Source organism: Limanda limanda, chromosome 9 (genome assembly GCF_963576545.1).
Source record: "Limanda limanda chromosome 9, fLimLim1.1, whole genome shotgun sequence".
NCBI classification, from domain to species: domain Eukaryota; kingdom Metazoa; phylum Chordata; class Actinopteri; order Pleuronectiformes; family Pleuronectidae; genus Limanda; species Limanda limanda.
Window position 1 is genome coordinate 26,153,089 of NC_083644.1, and position 24,692 is coordinate 26,177,780.

General features: G+C 39.2%; 1 protein-coding gene across 1 annotated transcript in view; it reads right to left on the reverse strand.

Moving 5' to 3' along the window:
- Positions 1-385: 385 nt before the first annotated feature.
- Positions 386-24,692, reverse strand: part of slc1a7b (solute carrier family 1 member 7b) — a 33,530-nt gene continuing 9,223 nt past the window's right edge. Inside the window, exons 2-11 of the mRNA XM_061078270.1 lie at positions 19,598-19,677; positions 16,435-16,650; positions 10,368-10,410; positions 10,025-10,256; positions 9,831-9,930; positions 8,035-8,268; positions 5,529-5,723; positions 1,938-2,072; positions 1,539-1,638; positions 386-646 (exon numbers count right to left, since the gene is read on the reverse strand). Of these exons, the coding sequence (XP_060934253.1) occupies positions 386-646; positions 1,539-1,638; positions 1,938-2,072; positions 5,529-5,723; positions 8,035-8,268; positions 9,831-9,930; positions 10,025-10,256; positions 10,368-10,410; positions 16,435-16,650; positions 19,598-19,677 (1,596 nt within the window). The remainder of the gene's footprint in view (positions 647-1,538; positions 1,639-1,937; positions 2,073-5,528; positions 5,724-8,034; positions 8,269-9,830; positions 9,931-10,024; positions 10,257-10,367; positions 10,411-16,434; positions 16,651-19,597; positions 19,678-24,692) is intronic.

Below are 24,692 nucleotides of genomic sequence, written 5' to 3' on the forward strand. Positions count from 1 at the left end.
TGCAGTCCTGACTCGTCTCTTATATGACCCAAATAACTGGCTGTTTGCAGTAGTATAAAACAAAGTAAACACTTTACTTATTAACATGATGCACAGAAAACAAAAAAGAAAACAGCAAATCATATAAAATGTAGATATCAAATAGAAATCAGTTCATCAATGTAAGTACTCACGTGTGCTTTCAGAGTCTGGGAGTTTTGTAGTTCAACCTGAAGGTCCAGACGAAGGACATTTTATATTTATAGAATAATCTGTTCATTTTAATGAAACACATGATGTGAAGAAGAGCTCAGTCGTCCTGTCCTCCCACCTGATCTGGTGTTCTTTGCTCAGAGGCTCTGATCAGCACAACTACACAGTCAACACATAAACCTCCAGGAGGAGGCTATACGTTGGTCTCAAGGCCATTCATGTCAATGTTGCACTGTTCTTTGCCCTTCTTCAGGTGCCTTGGAGGAATCGGTGGCTTCTTCCTGTCTGTCAGCGGCCGCACGCCCTCTTCAAGCCGCATGAGCCGGGCCACGTCAGGAGGCAGGAGCTCATGTTTGATCCCTGAGGAAGGGGGCCGGTAGTTGCCATTGTTGTTGTGACAGTTCATCAAAGGTGGGGTGCTCAGGGTGGGTTTGGCCTCGCAGATCAGTGGCACCTGATGGTGTCAAGGAAGGAAGTTATGGCATGATTAGAGTTTAAAATGTAAGAACATACATACACATCTCCACTTCCTCTTGTTTTACAAAAATGAGGCCAACATATCATGATGCTTCAACCCATTCTTATTAAATCAAATATTGAAAAACAAACTTACTGGGAAAAGTAAGATTATGACGAATAAGAACTACCTAAAATGACAAACACCATCTTTGAGAGATAATTATTTCACGTGTATTTTGACTTTTTACTTTGGTCCGTATCCCATCCACTAACATGGAGGAAGCATGCTTTTTAACCAGTACTACGCAGAGCAATTATGAGGTGATCAAGATGATGTGGCTTCTCTTATGGAAGTTGTCATGATGTTCAACTTCATATACAGTCTACTGTCCACCCAATTCTCAGTTTCTGCCCATCCAGCCAAAAAACAACCCCAGAGTTTTCATAGTAAAACAGGGCCAGCAGTGTTTTCCAAAATAGTTTTTAGTGTTGGGGGGTTTTGTGAGGTGTGTTGGGGATGCCACCTGTAAACGTAGTAGAGGTGATGCATTTTAAAAGTACAACATTTTGTGTGGCTGTAACTTCAGTGCTGCCAGAACACTGGGGTCCATATTTCATCGTGACAGCTTGATCATGCAAAAAGCAGCCCTTGCCATGCCTTGAAGTACATCTCTCTTAAAGGGACCAATCACAGGTGGACATCTCTGAGTATGTTGCTTCACACCTGGCATTAGATGATGTCTCGAGCGACCACTAGCGATTGGTTCTCACTTCCCTGCTCTGTATGCAGATACACATGTCGATCCTTTCTGTTATCAAAGACAAAACTAAGTTTGTGTATGATCCTGTTACCCTTCTGCAGGGAAAATAACCTTTTCTGGACTCACCCCATCTCCCTCTTTCAAGAAGTCTTTCCTGCAGATGTGTGCCATGATGCCTGTAGCCAAAGCATCGCCCATTACATTCACCATGGTGCGGAATCTGTCTCTGTAGAGGGGGTAGACATTGAGAGAGAGAATATGAAAAACCGGAATGGTAAATGGTAAATGGTTTTGTATTGATATAGCGCTTTTCTAGTCTTGATAACCACTCAAAGCGCTTTACAGTACAGTTTTACATTCATCCATTCACACACACAGAAACATTATTTCATACACTATTTCTGGACATTTTGGCCTGAATGAAACTGACATGATTAGAAAGGGAACTCATCTGTTTGTGCTCTTGTATGATTAGTTTGGATATGTTCCGCAAAAGTGATGGAGGTGGACACACATAGTACTTACAGTGCCCAATCTACTGCAATAATAAGAGTGATGTCATCGGTTGGCAACCCAACAGATGTTAGCACTATCACCATGGTGACCAGTCCGGCTTGAGGTATTCCTGCAGCACCAATGCTGGCTGCGGTGGCTGTGATGCTGGTAGAGAAATGGGATGTCAGTATGATTATAGAACAAAACCTTGTTCCCTTAATTGATACAAACCCTCAGTTGCAGATCCCTCTGAGGTTTCTATGTTTTTTTCCCCTGTCAATACCAGGGCTAGAGGGTGGTTTGGTAGTTGAGGGTTATGGACAGAGGATGTCGCATCTTGTTAGGACCCATGAGACAAATTGTCATTTTTGAATATGGACAATACAAATAAAAATTTGATTTGATTGATTTACAAACATATAGTAATAGTTTATGCCTAGGGACTACAAAAGGAGATATACTCTTTATTCGAGATTTAGGAATTCATGTATTTTAATCATTTCTAAACTACCAACCAACTTTTCATTTCATTGATGTTAGACTCCTGCTTTTTCCACAAAAGTTGTACTTTGTCTCTCAAATAATCTAATTGCAATTCTTAATTCTCATCACAGAACATTGCTTTTCTGGGTTTGTAAGTCATGGGGATATTTTGTGACTGTGCCGCACGTTACAAGCACATTTAACAGACAAACACATATATTTACTTGTTGTCTTTAACATTTGTTGAGAAATTTGCTGGATGCTTACTTTTTTTAATTAAGCCATTTGGTGAAGTGCCTAGAGGTAATGTTAATATAAAATTGAATTTGAAAATTATTGTGTGGCGCCCCATGTGGTCAAATATAATATACACACAGGTGGACAAGGCCAGTACCCTCCAGTATATCATTATTTTATTTCATGCCAAGCCAACAACATCAATGCTTCAAAACTGTTGTGTTGCATTTTCTCCTCCTCCATATTCCTAAATGGTGAGTTTCAGGAGTTAAGTGGAAAACTTCACATATTAAGGCTCCTGGTAAGGCATGAAGGACATAAGGTCACAAATGGACATCAAGGCAAGACTATTATGTTGGCCTTGGTCCAACATATGTCTAGAAGAAAAGCCAAAGTGCATATCCAAGCAAAATACACTGTATGTGCAGGTACAGGTCATACAGTCTTTCACTATAGGATTAACAAAGGAGTAAGTCACATTATTCAGCTCCTAATAACAACTTTTACTCTTTTATTTAACAAAGCAATGTTTCGATATATGCAGTAACAGGAATACTGACTTTCACGAGTTTGGTCTCCTGCTGCTCTAACATCCTCTGCACATCAGAGCTTAGCAGACAGCAAAACACTCTACTCTTACAAGTATTGTGTGGTCTGAAAGACTGTCTTTAGAAAACACGAAAGATCTGACCATCACATCAAATCACATTCCACACACAAGGATTTTCAATTAGTCTCAAGCACAGTTTACCCTGCTGTTGTATTGTTATTGCTCACTGAGCCAATCTTTTTAATTGAACCACTCTAATTCTCCATGGGCAGCAGCAGAAAGCAGCTAGGTTGTTTTAATGAGAACTTACTCATAGTACAAACGCATCAAATTATATGAATGATTTTTTCTTCTTCTTTTTGGAAATCAATCAAAAGATAAGCCTGGCCTCATTTTGTGAGCAGATAACAGAATGAACTAATAACTTCTCCACAGAGGCCGTCCCTCTACATGTGGATTAGTCCCATCCTCTGTGATGTCAGATGGTTCGTGGTGTCTATAATAGAAGACAGTGTGTGGACAGTGAACGGCATGTTGCTGCACATGTGATGACTGGTGCAGATCCGGAGGTTGAGGATGATGATCCCTCCGCTCGTGGCAGCATGCTAGTGGTGGGGGAGGTGAGTTGGGGTCAGAGGTTTCCCGGTGGCGTGACTGGGATATGGTGGTTTATTGAGGCCACATGGCTCTTTTCAGACAGAGATAAGCGGATATTTTCAATCTACAGTTGCTTCATGAAATTATACATAAAAAAAACATCACTTGGTATTTGAACACTTTGAATATAGGGGAGGATGACAGCTACAAAAGATGTAATATTTTAATTCCTTAATTTATGTCTGTAGACAATCTCTACAGGAGAAGATATGACCGTGCCCTCACAATGATCGGCCATCGGGAGTAATTTCAATTTTCTTACTGCATGCATAATTTTGCAAGGATATTGAATATTTTATAAAAAATATTACATAAGTGTCCGTTAAACTAACGTGTAAAAACGTATTCTTATTCTTATTACTTAATCAAAAACATATATTTCAGAAAATATTACTCATTTGTATTACTCATATTCAAATTCTCAAATTCACTAGAACCACTAGCAGATGAATGTTCCCAATTAGTATACACAGGAGTTTCACTGCAGTGGTGTGATTTTCCCCATAGTTTATTGTTGATGTACGTATAATCCCTGTATTTCCGGGTTTGAGTCCTTCCTTCATTTTGGAAAGACAATCAAGGGTTTACATTGGTCCCTGCAGCACAATGATAATGGATGAAGTCAAACCATTACACTGCACCAGCACTGACTCTATGGGGTTAAAAGCGGATCTAAGACACTTAAAGGCGGTAGTGTGCTTTGATTAAAGAGCTTGTTGGATCATTGCAGTGTATTGGAAACTCCTCCCCCAACACATCTCCCACTGTAGAATTATCACTTCTCATGTTTGCAGCTGTGTGCAACACCATGAAGATATCGTTGACGAGAGACTGAAGCTTCAAACAGATACATATAGGAGAAGGGTCCTTTAAATGTAATTGTCATCTGCTATTGAGCTATGGAATCACCCCAATTTTTTAAGTTCTAAGGAGAAGCAAGTCCGTACTTAGACATGTTGATTTAAAGCGTCAGTTTCAATCTATAGTAAAGCGGTGACACTACATTATATATGCTGGTATTACATAATTTTTTTTATGTGCAAAAGCTTGTTATTTTAACATCTTTGTGTAATAGGGAGCAGATATTGTGGCAGCGTTCATTATATAAAGTGCAATTTTCCCATTCATGTGTCCCTGGATTCAGAAATAGTGTGCTCTCTACTCTGATGAATCCTTTATGTGAGGACAGTCATTCAACACCTTCAGATGAGACATCATCTGTATCCTCCCACTTCTATTTGCTGGGATGATCTCTATGATCAGACACCACACTGTAGCTGGTGGAAACTGTTGTCCGATTGCCACCAGTATGAGATTCAATCCTTGGTTTGGTTTCTTTTTTTGAAAGTATGGTGTGGTAATAACCCACAAAAATAAGTCATTGATGCTCATGTAACAATGTGAGCATCTTTCAAAATATACAGATAAATGGAAAAGTGAACATAAATAAATATGGCACATTCATTAGATAAAGGAACCTCTAATCCATCATCCAATTTACTGTTTACTCTCCCATGTGTCATTAAATTAAGTGGATATGTTAAAAAAACAGAGACATATATATTCCGTGATGATTCTGCTCTACAGTTTAAAGGATTTATTGTTGTTGACATCATTGCTTTCAAATCCCAATGATATCTTTCCCATGTTAATGAGCTTACAAGCGCAGATGGTATAGAGCACGGTGCACTGACCTGATGGTGATGATCTGGCCAAAGTCCAGCTCATAATTATTAACTTGTGCGATGAATATCGCTGCCACAGCCTCGTAGAGAGCAGTACCATCCATATTGATAGTGGCGCCCACGGGTAGCACAAATCGGATGATACGCCGGTCGATGTGGTTGTTCTCCAAGAGGCACTTGAAGGTAATAGGCAATGTGGCAGAGCTGAGGAAGACAGAGAAGAAGACCAAAGAGCTCAGAAGATTTGAAAGTCAGTAACATAACGCTTCTGAAATTGTCCTAAGTATATCTGCTAACAACTGGGGCTATTCCAGTTTGTTGTGGCGAGAGAAACAGCTGAAACTCTTAAGTATAAGATAACATGCAATCATGTTTGTAAGACATTCAACATGCAACGATGCATCTGAATGATCTGAGCCCAGTTAATACATCTCGAGGATTAAAGCGTTTATTTACATAAATACAGGCGTGTACAAGGAAATTCTTTCTTTGCCTTCCACTCTGAATACCCAGTTTTTTAAGAGTTAAAAAATATCAAAGTACGAAAAATAAAAGAATATGAATATGTACAATAAAGCATTAGTGCAATGTAGTGCTATAGATTTATGTTCTTATTGAGTCTGTGCAAAACACACATTGCAGATTGATGGATCTGTGTGTTGAGTTAGACAGGCTGGTGTCAGGGCCAGTGAGTATTTGACCTATTTAACAATCAGATGGCTGTTGGATAGAAGCTGTTCCTCAGTCTGGTGTGAACAGTCTGTGTTGGAGCTTGGTGGAGTTCTAAATAATAGAGCAGGCTGTTCTGTGGTCTCTGCGGTGGTAGATGTCCGCAGAGAGGGTACTGATGTCCTGACATTCCTCCCAGCAGTCGTTACCACTCTCTGCACGCGCTTGCGGTCCATTGTAGTGGTGCTCCCATACCACACAGTGATGCAGCTGGTCAACATGCTCTCAATGATGCAGCTGCAGAAGTTGCTGAGGATCTTTGGTGACTTGCCAATGTGCCTCAGCTTTCTCAGGATGTACAGCGGCTGTTGTGCTTTCTTGACCAGCTGGGTGGTGTTTAGTGTCCAGGTGAGGCCATCACTGATGGAGACGCCCAGGAATTTGAAGCTGCTCCCCCGCAAGCCCACGGGTACTCAGCGTTCTTCCCTCCTTTCTCATGTCCATAATCATTTCCTTGGTCTTGTCTGTGTTGAGGGTGAGATTGTTCTCCTCACACCATGTCAACAGACTTGCCATCTCACTTCTATATGCTGTGAACAATGTGTACCAGGGTTCATCAAGAGGCTGTTTGATGTTGTATCTCCAATTCTGACAGGCTGAGGCCTGCCAGTGAGGAAAACAGACAAACAGTCACAGAGTGTGGAGTTGAGGTTTAGCAGTTTGAAGCTTGTAAGGGACGACTGTATTAAAAGTGTAGATGTAGTGTATGAAGATAATCCTGATTTAGGCGTCTTCTTTTCTAAGTGGGAGATGGCTATGTGAAGGGCTGCAAAGATTGGTACCTCTATTAGGGCAGGGGGTACTGCAATGGGCCCAGTGTCTCAGGTATGCTGCTCAGAATGTGGGCCAGAACCACTCTCTCAAAACACTTCATGATGATGGAGTTAGTGCAAATGGCCTGTAGGCATTCAGACAAGTCACTGGACTCCTTTTGGGAACTGGGTTGATGGGCATGGTTTTGAAACAGGTGGGGACAGTGGCCTGAGAGAGGGGCAGGTTGAAGATGGATGTGAGAATATCTGCCAGCTCTTAGCACATGACCTGAGGGCACGCCCAGGGATGTTGTGTGGGCCTCCTGCCTTGCGGGGGTTAATTCTCCTTGGGGCTTTGTGTACATCAGCTGAATGAATGTAGTATTATTGCCGGTCACCAAATACTGTGGTCAATACTCAAGCTGACTACGCACCTTCTCCAAGAACAAGGACTGGATTCACATGGAAATGCTTTCAAATTTATTTGACCATACCAGTGGTTTTGTGTGTTTTGTCCAATTTATTTCAAATCGCAAAGCATTTCCAACATGTGCTGTTATGATTTAGATTTCCAGCTTGCTGCTCACCAACTTCCAGGCAGGCGCTGGCTTTCGTTTATTTCTGCATGGGATTAACAAACCAATCTGTGTACCACAGTGAACATAATGTCTGCTTTTACATTAATGTGCTATATCCCAAACTATCAACCACATGTGCATGCAAAAATGTGGCCCTGACCACACGCACACACACAAAAACGCACACACATGCACGAATGGATAAGCGCCAGTCTAATCAGATGAGCGGAATGCTTCTTTTACATTCCATTCTCTTCCCCCACGCACCAGATGTTTTCCCAACATCCCTATGAGGCTTTTTACAGTAATGTTCCTGTGAGTTGTTATGAAAGGAAAGGATCTGTAGCATCAGGACTGTGAGATGTATTGAGATTCAAAAATGACAAAAAAAAAACTCTTTCTTTTCCTAAAAGATAAATTAATTGAGTTTCTTCACTGTATGGTAATTGTCTTTACCTGGAGGAGGTTGCAAGGGCGATGAGCAGAGCTTGCAGGATTCCCCGAATGTAAACGATGGGGCTCTTTTTGGTAATGAAGAAGTACATGGAAGGCAGGATGAACAAGCCATGCAACACCAGACCGAACACCACAGTGATGGCATAGAAACCCAGCTTCTTCCCCATGTCTGACGGATCACTCATCTCCAGGATCTTACCGGCCACCAGGAACACGATGCCAAATGGGAAGTACCTGAATGGGGAGTTGGTCAGTGTCAGAAACAGTAACTGTGAGGTCTTCGTATACAACTTAAATAATTTAACAGATAGTTAGGTTTTTTGAGCGACATCATGAGATGTTTATACAGCTGTACAAACGATACGATCTCAAATGAAATAGATGAAAAATGTTTATTTCCTAAAAATCATGATTTTATACAGCTAAACTGCAACGGCAAATATTTTTGCAACAAGATGACATTTTCTTGTATAGCTTTGTGTAAGAATTAGACAACTATCGAATTCTGTCTACAAAGAAATAAGGTGGCAACATATTTACAAGAAGTCGGTGTGTCTACCCCTATCGTGACAAATAAGGAAAGGCCCAATGCCGCATCACAGGTTTATAGCCTATCTGCATTTACTACTTTTTGTTGGGCTGAGGCCAGAATGGACACTAAAATGATTCATTATCACCTCCTCAGGTACTAAGTGTTTTCAAATGTGACACAATACACAATACACAGATGTTATTTTTTCAAATTATGTTGATGAGCTTTATTCTTTTTTTAAGTTAAATATTTATAAAAAGCTTCTTTAAATGTGGGGTAAGTGATTTTCAATATAAAAGGATAAAGGGGCAGTGGGAGCGAGACGAGTCTCTGAATCTGAAACAGTGATTACGATGGGAACGGTCAAGTCTCTATAATAGTACATTAATCGTCTTTTCTTGGGTAATGTCCAAGAAAGACTATGTTCATACATGTTGTATGTATGAACTTTGGTTATGTTCGGCTCCAACAGCTGTCAATGGTTTCTCATTCCATCCAATGAGAATCTATATCTTTCATAAAGATACTCATCGGAGTAGGATTTATTGGTCTCTGAAGACCCTTGACCTCCTCAGAGGTCCTCTAACAATAATGCCTCACAGGATCCTCTAAGATCCCGGATGTCAAATTGAAAGGAATTGATTGGAAGGTGCACGCTTTGCATGCCTGCATGCCCCCCCCCAGTGACTCCACTGTTGTTAATTAATGGAGCACTTCTGGGACAAATTAGTTGCCTGTAAAAACAACCCAGTCGGCAATTAAGGACAATTTTTGGAATTTTAAATAACCAAAGACATCAGAACTGACCTGACACTGTTCAAAAGTGAAGGAATTTGCCTTCAAGTCTCTTCATTGTTATTTCAATAATGAAACTGCAGAAATCACTCAGATGTCAAATACTTTAAACCGTAGATCATTGTTTATCTGCAACACAGCTGCGCAGACACAGCTTCCCAATTGAAAATAGCAGTTGCCACAGCAACCAAGGTCAGGGCAGGGAAACTACACTGAGCGTTCGCTCATTAGATTTGAATCACATAATGAATGAATGTCTATTAAAGTGTAGCTTGGACTAAAGTTTTCGAAATAGATCAAAAAGTTCCACATACAAATGTATCTCTTAAAAAGATCCCTTTAAAAGTCCTTTATTCGCATTAATTCAGTAAAGTAATATGACATTGTGGCAATGATGTGTCAACCCCCTCGCTGCATGTTCGTCCTCCACTGCTTGTAGAGGACATATAAAGCTAAATGAAATCCTCACCATATGACAATGGCAACAATTCTGAGGACAGCCTCATTCAGACTCTGACAAAAGTTCACCAAGGCGCTGCCATTTGGTCCCATCCTTCCCAACATAATACCTGTGAAAACACAAAAGGCATTCTTTAAAATGATGAATGCAAGTATTTAATTTGCAATAATAGGTTTGAGTGCATTGAGTGCATCTCGATATACCCATGGTGGATGAAAAAATAACAATTCCAAGGACATTCATGCCATCGCTTGTTCCCTCCCGAGTGCGTACGAGCACGTCAGGGGGTGGAGTCAGGTCAAGGGCGAAGTTCTGGATGTCAGTTCCATTATCATCTTGGATACCATAGATGAGTGCCCGCCGTGTGGTTGACTCTGATTGGGTCAGACTCACTGTGGGCTTGGGTTTCACAATGTACTCGCTACTTGTTCGATACTGTTGCCAGGGAATAAAAAACAGAAGCAGTGAGAGACTTGCAATAAGGCACTTAAAAAAGTTCTGAGCCTTTGTGTTTGTAAGTGCTGTGTCTGAAAAGAAAGACTTTACCTGCTGAAATGTGGCCTGGACCAAATTAGATGGGAACATGTTGCTGCAACACAAAAAAATACACATATTGAAATATTAAAACATTGTGGTTAAAGAAGGTTGGACAGTAACAAGGCCTAGTCAGAATAGAAACCTGATGCTGCTTATGGTCTGTCTCTCCTCTCCCCCCCACACACACACATTTCTCTTCTCTCCCCTCTTTTCCACCCATCTCCCTTCTCCTCCCCATTTTTCTCTGCTCCTCCCAACCCGACGAGGCAGATGGCCGCCCACGCTGAGTCCGGTTCTAGAGGCTTCTTCCAGTTATCTAGGGAGTTTTGTCTCTCCACAGTCGCCAAAGTGCTGCTCATTGTGGGAACTGTTGGGTTCCTCTATAACTTTTTAAGGTCTTTACCTTCTATGTTAATTGCCTTGAGATACTGTATATTATGATCTGGCGCTATACAAATAAAATTTGATTGAGTTGAATTGTGGGGTGTTAAAATAAGTAAATACTGCTCATTGTGATAAGTCTAACATAAGTAACACTCTACATTCTTTACTTTTTCATATAACAAGGTCCCTTTTCACTACAAAGCTGAAGAGGTGTTCTTGCTTTGGTCTAAATAAAAGTCAGTGAATCATAGTCAGCAGGCTCCAAAGAAATCATCCCAGTCTCGTTGGACTAGCTCACATAATACAGAGCAGAAGGCTGAAGCAGTGAACAGAGTAGCTCTCACTATGTAAACTCTGCCCAGGTGACTTCATTATTCACATTTATCCAAAGAAAACAAGTATAAAGCAACAGGCCTCCGGCTTAACAAACCTAATCATACATTCTTCGGCGCTGCTCTATTTCAGTGCAGCTGCTACAGTTGAAATCTGAGACGCCTACGACCTTGACCTTGCATCATGCTCAGCGTTATTTAGAATACTTTTTTAAGAAAGTAGGCAGATTGACTGAAACAAAATATATGAAAATGTTTCAAGGAAATCTGGTTATTTAACCAAGACCAAAACCTCACTCTTACCTTGTCCAAGTATCTTAAATCTCTTACAAGATAGACTTTAATCTTTAATCTTTAATTAGACTTTAATCCCGCACAATTATGGGGTGTCTCTCCAGCATCATAAAAAAAGGTGGGGTATGGAATCTGAAAGGCTATATGAGGTTTGAGAACACAGTCTGAACAAACTAATTTAAATGACCACTGCACAGTCACACAAACTAAAATCCTCAAAATACAAAAAGGTTTAAAATAAATAAACCTGATAATAGCATGTTAAAATGCCATGTTTTTCAAATACAACCTAACCATAAAATATTAACGAAGATATTAACAAAATGTTAAAACCACCAAATACATTAAGTGTGAAAATATTCAACCAATAAAGTAACAGAATATAACCAATTCATCGTCTATCTAAGACCTTGATCAGACAGACTCTATTGAAATAGGAACACACTTGAACAATTTATCTAAACCCCTTGTTACCACGGTCTGAATGGTATTCTTCTTAAAGTATCTGGATAAAACTGTGTTTGAAAACATCAGGACAGCTAAGGAGCCCTGCCTCTAATCCTACAAAGACTTGGTCTGTGCACCCTGTGTCTGTATAAATATCCAACAGGAGAAAGAAGAAGAAAACAAAGAGAAAAAAGCAGAAAGCAGGATATGATTCATAAGAATAACCTCTGGGAGGATTTACAAGGTTCCAAGCACAAGAAACCCTGGGGGCTGAGAACACAATGCAGGTCCTAATTAACTGAAAATAAAACCACTTTACTTCCTTCATGAGCAATTGCATCAGCCGAGGTGAGATGAAATGAGATGCATGAAACCCGAAAACACCAATATACTTTGAAAAGTACACCAGCTGAAACCATTGATTTGTACTATACTACTTATACCTCTATCATGACAGTTGATCATCATCATCTTTGCTGCTCCCTTCATCCCTGTCAGACCTTTTCTTATGTATACATTCTTAAAACACTGACAACACCTCACCATTAATGTTAGAAACAGACTTTTCTCATGGACATATTATCCATGAAGATTTTGTTATATTGTTGCTGTGCTCTGTTACACCTGACATCTATTGCACTTCTGTCTGTCCTGGGAGAGGGTTCACTCACTCGTGTCTCTCTCTGTTTTTTTTCTTTTTATCACCTGTTAAGAAGTTTTTTTGGGTAGTTATTCCTCACTCTTGTTGAGGATTACGGCCAGAGGATGTTAAACCTTGTACAGCCCTATGAGGCAAATTTCAACCTTTTGAATGTGGGCTTTGAGATTGATTGATTGATTAATTGATTGATTTCAATATGCCTATTTTTCGAAAATCTCCCATTACTGTTTTTTTTTTCTGTTCTAAGACTTATAATTACGGTTGAAGCAAACAAACACAATGCATTTTTGATCTAAATCTTCTAGAGTTCACTGCATCTTTAAAGTAGCCTGCTGATGCGCTCAGCCTGCATACACAGCTCTGTGTTGTCTCATTTATGGCCTGTTTCACTAACAGCATGGAAATGCTCAGATTATACAACAAGATTATCCACAGAAGCATAACGTAAGACCTGTTACTGTAAATAGTTTTGCTTACTGGTTCTGTATAAAGAAACACCATTTCCTATATTTTTTGTGAACAACAAAGGAATCACAGCAGGAACTGAACAACAATGGTTTGAAACCTGTCTCAGGTTTTATGGCATATTTAAACAGTCTGAAAAACTAGCATGCTGTGAAGTCCGCTCCAGAAAGGTGTGAATTATTTTTTTATTTTGTGTGAGCACCAGAATGAAGAGTGAGCTTAAAAGTGTAACAGAATATGTAATTTAATTTTTCATTGAACTCAGCTGAAATAAACTCAAAAGGGAAAAAGAGAAAAATAACATAAGTCATTTTTTTGCACAACAGAAAGCTGACCAACTGTCACTGTGCCATCTGGAATGTCAATTGGTTGGTTCGTAGTGATAGCTGCTGCTTTGAATCTCCGTCTTTTTGTTGACCATATAGATAGATATACCACAGCTGTATGAATGATGGCAGAAGTATTGTCATGGGAAAATGCTGCTCAACATATGTGTTTTTAAACGTGTTCTTATGTTAGATAAATCCGGTTGGGAGTGCTGTAATGTAATGAAAGGCAACGTTAATGTAAGATAATATTTTTTAATGTAATTTAAGAAGGGGGCCAATATAAATATGAATATGTTAGACTCTTTGCTTCCTCTTTGCTTCCTAGTTTGGACGTGCAGAAACTGAGATGTTTGGCAACAATGATGGAGACACTCACAACCGCTTTCTGATTAGATCTTTCCAGTCAGGACGTAACCTTCGCTGATTCGTCAGGCTCCTATCAGAGTAGAACGCAACATGGATCATCAATTAAAAAGCATTACTGAACCTGTAGTCTTAGCTTTTGCAACAATTCTGCAACTAACAAAATACTTCTTGTGCACGCTCATGTTACTGTGAGTAGTCACTTTATGTGCATTTTCGGCCGTTAGTATGAACGAGAATTGACCTGATACGGAGCCAAAACACTTGTGTGGACAGAGATCATATTATATTGAAAATGCAGTTTTATATGAAAACATAGTGATATATGAATGTAGCCTCTGTGTCGCACCCTTTCTCTTACAACAAAACGTCTGTTTAGCTTCGTTTGAGTTTTTTCGTTCACCATGTTTTTGTTTTTTTATCTGTGCTGTGATCTCATCCAACTGACTGACAGTAAGATCTTACTCACTCATTAAAGAGTTACTTAAACATGCCATCACTTTACTGGGGGAGATGGAACTCCATTGTTTCTAAAGATATCCCTCATTTGGAGTTTTGATGGTGCTGGTGGAGAGCGCTGCCTACCACCTCAGTCCAAACTTGCATTGAGATCTGTTGACTGTGAACGCCACAACAAATCATCTTCATAATCATCACATCAGACCCCTCAAGCTCGATAGATATGGACAGTAACATCCTGGGTTCTCCATTAATTTCTCAGGTTCTTCCTTTAATTTGTCGACTGCCTGTATCTACAGTATACCCGGCAGAGCATTGGAGACAATGAATAAATCATCTCAATCTAAACTTTGATGGCTCAGTTGCCATGGCACTAATTACATCACCAGGAGGACCCTTATGGTATAATTAGTGTCTCCAACCACACAATTTGTGCATTTGTATGCATAATTCTGTTTTCTATATTTCATTTTCCATTTCTGTATTTTATTAGCATTAGCAGAAAAGAGAAGCTGGGTAAAACTCCGGGCAGGGAGGTTTTAGAATTGGCCTCACTCTTGCATTTGTGATATTGGCTTGACTTCCCTTTGTGTAGTGTGACAAGTTAACGCTTTTCCTGAAGCCTGCAGTGATTTGCTCCTCCTGTGTGTTTTGCATTACTTGTGATAGTGATGTGTACACAGTGCAGTAGGCTCTGGCTTCCCTCAATAGAGATAGCACTCTCCCCTGGTTCAATCCAAAGTCCATGTTTGTGTGACACTAAATTGATAATAAAGATTGTCATTTTACCCTTAACCCTCTGTAGTGGTGTGCTGTTCATCCTGAGGTATCAGACATTTTGTCTCTGGTCTATTTTGCCAGTCGAATTCTCCCATAAATGTCATGGCACACTTTAAACCTTATGATAATGTAAACACATTTCACAATTATGATGAACCCCGTAATCATGTAAACCTGCAGATCCTCCTTGTTTGAACTGCTCTCTCTATTAAATTCAAATTCAAAATAAACTTTATTACCAAGAAGGATCAAAAAACTATATTTTCAAAGCAGCTGATGGATTATTTGTATTAAATATAGAAATCATTATATGAAATATATTATGACAATTGATAAATGATTACACTCATTATTAAAACCTATAAGCTAATTGAATGCATGGCCATCTTAATATTTTTGATAATTAATTGGTGCTGTTGTTATTGCTACTGTTATTACTGGTAACGCCATTCAACTTCAACTTCAACTCTCAACTTAATTTGTTGTAATTTGGCACAATGAAAATAGAATTGACAGATAATAACGTTTTACAACTATGTTGAACAGAGCACTATCTCAGAATGAACAAAGTGGAACAGCAGAAAAAAAAATTCAGGTTTCACACCCATAATCACGAAATGTGAGGCTGCAGTGACACAGTCTCCCCAACACTACACAGCTGAAGGCTGAAAAACATCCTGCTCTGATGAATCTGGATCTCTGCTTAGACTGTAGATGGTCAATTCCCAATTTGACATCAACAGCATGAATCCATGAATCCAACCTGCATCGTGTCAACAGTCCAGACTGCCTTGAATGTCACAGTCTACCTGAGTATTGTTGTTCACCATGTTCATCTCTTTATGGTCACAGTTTACATTCTTCTAATGGAAACTTCCAGCAAGATAATGCAAAATATCACAAACTGGTTTCATGAAAGTGCAGCTGATGACGTGATGCAGTCATGTTACTATCCATCAGAATCTCAAAGGAATATTTATAACTTCTTGTGGAATCCATGCCAAGCAAAGACACAAACTATATGTGCTGTAACTAGTTTTTATGTTGTTGCTGGTCGCGGTATAGACACTCCATATAACTGTCTTTTACCTCATCCTCTTGTGATCCCCTCCTGTATGTCCCTCTCTACAGAATTCAGATCTATACATCAGCCTAAAACCTTGATGACACAAATCCCCGGCAGCAGAAATAATCTGTGTACAGCTGTCAGTGTGCAGTTGTTCTAAGGACAGTGACTCAGAGCAGCCCTCCCATATCCTGTTTGCTCTCTGCTAAGTATTGTTTTCCTGATGTCCAATCACAGACAATCTAACTATGTGCTGTGTCTGTGCTGATTGATGGAAACAAAACACCAGACATGACAGACGTGGAGATTTCCCTGAGGGTCAGACAATTGAACAGCAGCCCCTCCACGTGTGCTGTCTACGTCTGCCAAACTGGACGACGCAGTAATTGCCAGTATATGAGTAATGTTCGCACATGTTTGAATCCTGAACTAGGAATCTGTTGTTCGGGGTGTGGTGTGCACATGTGCAGCCTGAGGGATGTCATGATGATCTTACCGGATAAGGTCGAGCAGAGCATCAGCAGAACTCATTATTGCCTTGCCACTATCCTCTGAGTCCTCCTTCTGGGCTGCACCACCAGGGTGGATGATGGAGACCATGATGATCCCCACTACCACGGCCACAAAGGTGGTCCACAGGTAATAAGACACTGTGATCAGACCGAGCCGACTGGAACACTTGGCATCGAGGGCAGCCAGTCCTGACATCAAACTGGAAGAGGGAATATGCATGTTAGACACAATTATAACTTCTTCTTTAAGAGTATTGGTATGATTAGTGAAACACAATTTATTTTGTAACCATCCGCAAGTTCTGTTTCCCACTTTGACAAAACATCATACTAATTCCACAAACAGAAGCACAATGAAGATAAAGACTTTATCTGTTGAATGTACAAATTATCCTTATAAAAAGGAAAATGGTCATTTTAGTTATATATGCGGTCAGGACCTTACACTGAAGCAACATAACACTTTCTCCTACACTTCCTGGCTCGAACAAGCTGGACATTGAAGAGAATCATAATTTTATGCATCAATGAACGATACAAGACAAATTGTGTAACACCAGCAATACAAACTCCATTTCCTGCAGAAATTAATAGGAAGTAAAACCCAGTGTAATTACAGAAACATAAAGGCAACATTATTTTCAAGTCAATTTTTTTTTTTAATATAACGACATTATCTCAAATCACTTATCACATGGAGAAGTCTTGGATTCACACTTAATATTCTACGTTCTCAATGATTGGCAAGTGGCGATCTACAGCCAATAATATCTGGCCGACCAAATAATTTTGATGATCTGATTTTTATATTGCCTGATCGGATTGACACAGACTTTCACTGGTGTCACAGGTGTATTTGAGCTTCATCATGGCAGCAACACTCACAAAATCACTTCCTCTTTAGCAAGTTGACTTCAAAGTAAAAGCACAACATTAATTGTGTTGCTTTAATGGTTTGAATCTAGCTTAATTGCAGTGCTTTTACTTAGAAAGATCCTGGATCTGAGGATTATTTCAGTTGCTTTACAGACCTTTTGAATAGTCAACGTGCAAAAACAAACAGCATTTCAGTAATCACTCAAATTTATGCATATAAAACACAAACATGAACTGTTATTAAGCTAATTTAGTTTCATTTTATGAGAAACATTGACTACAACATCTTCATTGAAGATAAACCAGGTAGGATGAACAAAAACTTTGCTTACTTCACTCTGCACCTTAGACTATTTAATCACAGCACACTTGGTCCAGCACAAAACCAATAAAAAAGTGACAGTATATTGTAGAACTGATTGAGGAGGACTCACTAATGAGAAGGAATAATTCTAAAGTAGAATGAGGAGCATTACCACAAGCCAAGCAAACAGCCCATTCCAAACAGGAACTGACACTGCACCAGTGTTAATACATGGACAATACTACTAACCTGTAAGGAAGTACGCAACCCTTCAATTTATCTGAAGACCCATTCAGACACAAACCTAGGCATTCATGTCTTGGACATTCATTCAGTCTAATTAGAAGAGTGTCCATGTTTTATCTGAGAGCTTAAAGACGTGGGATCTCACAAGTTCATAAGTAAGATAATTTTCCCAACTGCTGTTTGCAAGGTCAGGAATGATCTCTATATTTACATGACTACATCTGCGGCGCAATACCCGTTATTTTAATAATTGTCTCCCAAAATAAAACACAATTAAGCGAAATTAAACCTGACCTTCTACTGCTCCTGTTATAGTCACCATAGTCATGTCAAGTCATAGTCAAGTTCAGTCTTTGAAATGTACTTTCAGCATCTTCAGTTAAAGAGAGTCAGAGCTATCCCACTATTAAATGTTGCATTAATAATAGTTTAATAGCCTTTGTCTTTTTTACGTCTTATTTTGACTATAAAGACACTTCTTGGTGTACTCAGCCATCTGAACATCCAGTCTATATGTTACGCCCAAATAAGATGTTCGACCCCCGAGTTGGATTGTTTTCATTTCTACAGCCTTCCAGTAATCCTCAGGCACGGTGTTCATTTGTTTTTTCTCTGCTAATATAAATAAATAAAAATAAATAAATACTGTTTATTTATTTTCTGTTTCATATTTATTCCTTCAGATTTATTCAGTGCAGCACTGAAACCACTCGTTCCCACTCTTGGCACTGCATACAAAGTAAAAGAAAGATTAAAAGTAACGTAAGCTTGATTCTTTCAATAGATGTAAATGTGCCAACACATTTCAGAACACGGTCATCTTCTACTGCAGGACACTACTTTGTGTATTGTGAGCATGGATATACATATGCACATGATCTACTACAAAAATGTTAGTAGTAACCACAAGAAGAGCTGACCAGACATTACATTATAATCTGGCAGCACATCACAGTGGATTTCTCTAGTGATAGTCAGGATCAGTGTTCAATCCCTCATTGCTTTCATTCAGGGACGGAGTCACACACACACACGCACGCACACACACACACACACACAAACACACAAACACACACACACACACACACAAACACACACACACACACACACACACACACACACACACACACACACAGATAAATAGATTTATCAAAGCAGCTGTTTGGTAAGAATGATAGAATCTAACTACACACACATATAAAAGATTGAGAACCCTATAAGTTAATTAAAAGTCCCCTTAGTATTTTGTCATATTATATCATTCTTGCTGACATGAATTCATAATTTGATAATAATAATAATGTAGTTCTAATAATGTCTGGACTCATCTTATTTCTTTTAGAGATGAACAGGGAGCAACATCTAGTCACAGCCAGATGAAATCCACATTTATGAAAAGGTCGACAAATTCATGCAAATGATCTCAGCTCTCTTTTGACATGGAGCACGTCTTGACTGTAACCTTTTAACAGGAAGATACTATGAGCACAACCGTACTCAGGGTGTGAGAGAGAGAGAGAGAGAGAGAGAGAGAGAGAGAGAGAGAGAGAGAGAGAGAGAGAGAGAGAGAGCGAGAGAGAGAGAGAGAGAGAGAGAGAGAGAGAGAGAGAGAGAGATGTGACGCTGTGTTTTTAAATCAGATCAATGATGGGGACATCCTGCTGATCGGTATAAGCGGACCCAATTAAAATATATGTATCCTTATAGACAGACATCATTACCTGGACACGACGAGTGGAAGAATCAACATCTTCAGCATCCTCATCAGCAGCTCTCCAGGAAACTGAAAGTACTTTACCTCCTGTCATGAAGAGAGGAGAAAAAATAATAGGAAGGGTCATTTACAAAGGTACATTAGATAGTTTGGGGAAAAGAACTTGAACATGGATTTTTACAATGCCTGCCGCAAGGAAACCTTGGGGGCAGATGCATTTTCCCGCCCACTTTCTTTAAAATTGTAAGATAATATTTTGTTTAAACATTTTCATCAATTTCACTGAGAATAATAAATAAGAGAATCTATTGAAAACAAATGGAGACTGTTGGGCCTTGGAGGACGTATACACCGAGTACCCTCATAGTTTTCTATTGCTTTGTGTCAGGGATAGAATTCGACACATGCACTGTACATTTACACTGTGAGTTTATTCTTTTTTGTAGTTTTTTCTCCTTTTTTTTTAATCAAATATTATGCCAATTATTCAAATTCAGTGAGCATGTTTCTGCATTTTTACAACGTGGATGACATATATTTATAGAATGTTCTATTCTCTTCTTTGCAAATGAAAATGTTTTATCCTTTCTTTCTATTTTCTTCTTCACAAAAGAAGCACTGGCAATGAAATAACTCGATTGCTAACGTTAACTTGCATTAGCATTCAATCAGCTACCTAACGTCTTTTCTACATGTTAGCTATAGTTTACAGACTTAATAATGACATGTGTAAGTATATAAATGTTAAGACACCTCATCTCATGAGAAAAGTCTACTCAATGCGGTTGTCTGCATTTTGACGGAGAAAAGTGAGAAACTGCAGGTTTAGTCCCCGCAACCAATATCTTCACCTTACACATGGTCACAGGATCCACAGCTGATGTGAAAATTACATCATGGATATATGGTATGGCTTTTCATTTTAGATATCTGAAGTTAAAATTATGATTGTAGATATTTGAAATTGGAGTCTTTCCTGCCTAGAATTCTATTAGATATTCAAAATGTTCATTCTGGATTTCAACAATATAGCTGTGAGTATCTATAATTTAATACACACACATAAAAAGCAAAAGGTACATCAATTGTCCTCCCAAATCTAGGACATCGAGGATTTCGGAAATGATGGTTGCAAATGGGAGGAATTGAATTACAGAGATCTGCACTACACAATTAATACTGCTATTATTTTTAAAACATCACACACACACACACACACACACACACACACACCACACACACACACACACACACATACACACACACACACAAGCAGTAATCCAAGATAGGTTATATTGGTAATTTTGTACACTGTTATAGCTATCCGGTAATATTTGCAAACTGCCCCTTCAGAAATAATAGTAATTTTATAATGGTGGCACACCCTGGCTCTGTCTGTGGAAAATCAATTGTTCCAAATGAGAGTTTACAAAAGTAATGTCTGGCCCATAGACAGCTAAGTTGACTCAAAATGTATAATCATGTAGTTGTCTCACCCCTAAAGTGTTTGGACATGGTGCAAAATCTGCATCTGCATCAGAAGTTTAGTTTTTGGGTGACCTAAACATACATGAGTAGTCTTACATGTCATTGCTTGTTACATGTCATGGCTGCTTTAAATAAATATGTGGCATAAATTAAGATTATACCAACTCCTTCATACACCATGGAACCACTGAGAAGAACTGCTGCATACAATATGTTTGCTGAGCACATATTCAATCTGATTCTTGACTTCCTGAATTTATAGGAGTAAAACTATGGATGGAAAAAGTTAAATTAGATGGACAAATGAACCATGATCTATGAAAACCACTGTGCTGTAGTCTGGAGCTGAATATGACAGGATTCAATAAATGCCGTTAAATTACCACAATCACATTCTGTATTTATGTGACGGGTGATTCTTTTGTGAGTTGTGACACACTGATTAGGAGCTCAACAAGTGAACACATATAACATCTTTTGAAGTAATAGTGTTTTTCAGATGAAAAGTTCCGATTCCATTTTATTCAGAGATGAGATTCATCAGTCAGCGATATACATGAATATTTTCTCAAATCCAACACAGTTGTAGCGTAGCAACAGCAGCAATTTCTCAAAACATGCGCTGTTAGAAAACTTTAATAGGTGACAGAAACATTATCATAGAAATTATATTAAACTGCCTCATCGGTTCTGCTTGTTGACAGCAGCATAAAAAGACACTTTGCATATCCTTGCTTGATTTGGGAAAATTGGCAACGTTTGGTCAAAGTTAAGTTAAAAAGCCTTAATTAACTACATTGCATTACTTTTAGCTGACGCTTTTATCCAAAGATACTTAAAATAAGTGCATTCAACCATGAGGGTACAAACCCAGAACAACAAGAATCAAGAAAGTACAATTTCTTCAAGATGTACAGATGTATAGACTCTCTGCTACTTTCATATTTTATTTAGAAAATTGAAACAAAATCATATGTAATTTGAAAAAATAAGTAGCTACAAACGGTAACAATGAGCATATGATGGATAGAGGTTATATGGATATTTTTAGCTGATGCACAGTACAAAGTAACTATACTTCTAGCAGGCTTTCTCTGAGTGTTTTTGTTATACACGGACAACACAGCAGGAGATTGTGAGCATCTCACTCAGGTGTTTGCGTTCTCACTTGCAGCCGCTTCGGAGAATGCAAGGTGATTAGCCTCAGTTACGTGCATGTCTGAAAGCAGCTTTAAAGACACTCCCAAGAAAGACCACAATTCACTTTGATTAAAACTAGACTTTCTTTTGTTTATTCCAGTCCTAGGCCTCAATGTTATTAAAGCAGTTCCGTGTTATTAGTCAGAGACTTGATAATGTGGAAGAAAAGGGTTGTTTGGCAAGTTATCATTTCTGAGGAGATCAGGCAGAATTAGTTAAAGTCAGATCCAAACACAGAAGGATACTTTAAACCTGAACTGAAAAGAATGGGAGAGCAGCCATTCAACGTCACACATAAACCACCAGTGACACATTTACATGATCCAAGAGTTTTGGGTGACAGTTTGGCAGAAATCTGGAGATCTCACAGATTTTTTATTTTTTTAATGCCTGCGTGTGTGTGTGTCGGTGTCTGTTTGTACCAGCAGTGGACAGCTGTTTTGTGTCAGCTGTGCTGTTTCCATCCACTGCAGCCAGAGCTCGTATCCTCACCCTGTCAAAATAAGCCTGGCAGTGCATCAAGATTTTGAAAAAAGCCTCTTTCCTCCTAAGTCGTCACCAGTCACAGTGTGGTGGTTTAGGGCTCTGCAACATGAGTCAGTGTAGGATGATCCTGCACTTTACAGTCTAATTACCTTTTCAGCAGTTCACAGGGAAAATGTGATTTGGTTTGGTTTACTGTGATTGGAAATAAATCTGATTTGTATTGTTTGAACCTAAGGAATTAATAGTAACATGATTAGGGATTTGTTTTTTCCCTGTATCAATAAACTTTGAGATGTGGGTTTTACAATGGATCATCAACAATGACTAAAAATGAGAAGTGTAGATATTTTCTTAATCACCTTTAACATTGGGATTTAGTCATGTTCAGTTTTTTTTTACAGCATAAATGGCAGTTAAGAATAACACTTCATGTGGAACAGCTGTGTCTTTACTATATCTCTGATTCCTAGTTTTTGTGTCAGAAATATATGACAAACTATCTGTGAGCAAACCTGTCTTACACTAATTTGAAAAGATAAAAATGTTTTGTGATAAATACAATTTGACCCAAATTACAAAACAATTATTAACACAAAGTTTAATTTGTTTTCCTTTTCCTCATTTTGCCTTCAATGATGCAATATCTCTTATGATGACCATTTTTTAGGTTCTGTTGAGGTGGTTGGAGAACTCGGTCAAAGTTATGGCAACAACATGGTGTAGGTTAAATACTAAAAGAGCAATACATGACTTAAAGCTTGAAACAGTGTGGGTTTACTTTATAACAGTCCAGGTAAGCCAATTTCCTCCCACAGTCAAAACCATAGACTGTTTGTAAACTTCTTCTCACTATCCAGAAATTAAGCTAACATATCCTGGATGAAAATGGCGCCATCTTGCGCAGTTACAGCCTCAGCAATTTTGGTTGTGGCTGTGAGCTCCTGCCGACACACGCTCTCTCAGCTGTCAATTATGACATTTCACCCCATTTTTCATAGCATCAATGAGGTTAGTAAAACCAAGCTTACCGGATAAAGGAGCACGAATAAACCTCAGTGGGATAAGAAGTAGCTAAAATGACAGAAACCATCCTTGAAAAAAATCCGCCAGGAAACAATCAAGATGCATAAGTCCAATATATGCTACTCCGTTTTGACGGAGACGGACACATGGGAACGCCTTATCCGAAGTGGAACGCCCTCTCCGAGCACCTCTGAGAGCCCACGGAGAGCTCTACGTACTCCTCTGACTTTTCTAACTATATGTCGGCATTTCGGATACCCCTTGGCTGTGATTGGTCCGCTTACGACATCATTTTCAAACGACATAATTTCCGGAATCTCACATTTCCGGACCTCCCACTTCCTGTTTCATTCCCTATATCACAATACCGCCGTCTCCTCTTCTTCTCATATAATACGTGACAAGCAAGTCCTCTTCCATGTTAAGCAACTCCAGCTCCATCAACAGCCTTTGTGTGTTAGTTGCCGTCGTTCACTGTGTTAGAGGAACGCTGGGAGGAGGTAAATAAACAATCGACGACTTCTACATACAAAGACGTAGGAGGTAGGCTTCTCTAAGCTCGTCTTCGACGTTCTGGTGGTGAATTGTTTCCAGCACCCACAGCCTTCGGAGAACCATGAATGAAAAAGAGTCCGTCGTATCTGTCCGTCCGTACGTAACGGAGTCGGAGTAGCATATTTCAGCCTTTGGGAGCAGTCATGTTAAAATACAGTCAATGATCCCAACATTCTCTGCCACAGCAGTTTAGGCTAATTGGTGACTCTAAATCGACTGCAGGTGTGAATAAGACTGTGAGTGGTTGTCTGTCTCTGTATATTAGCCAAGCCAATGTCTGGTACCCCACCTCGCCCAATGTCAGTCCCCTTGCAACCCTCGGAGGATAAGCGATATATAGAATCGAAGGC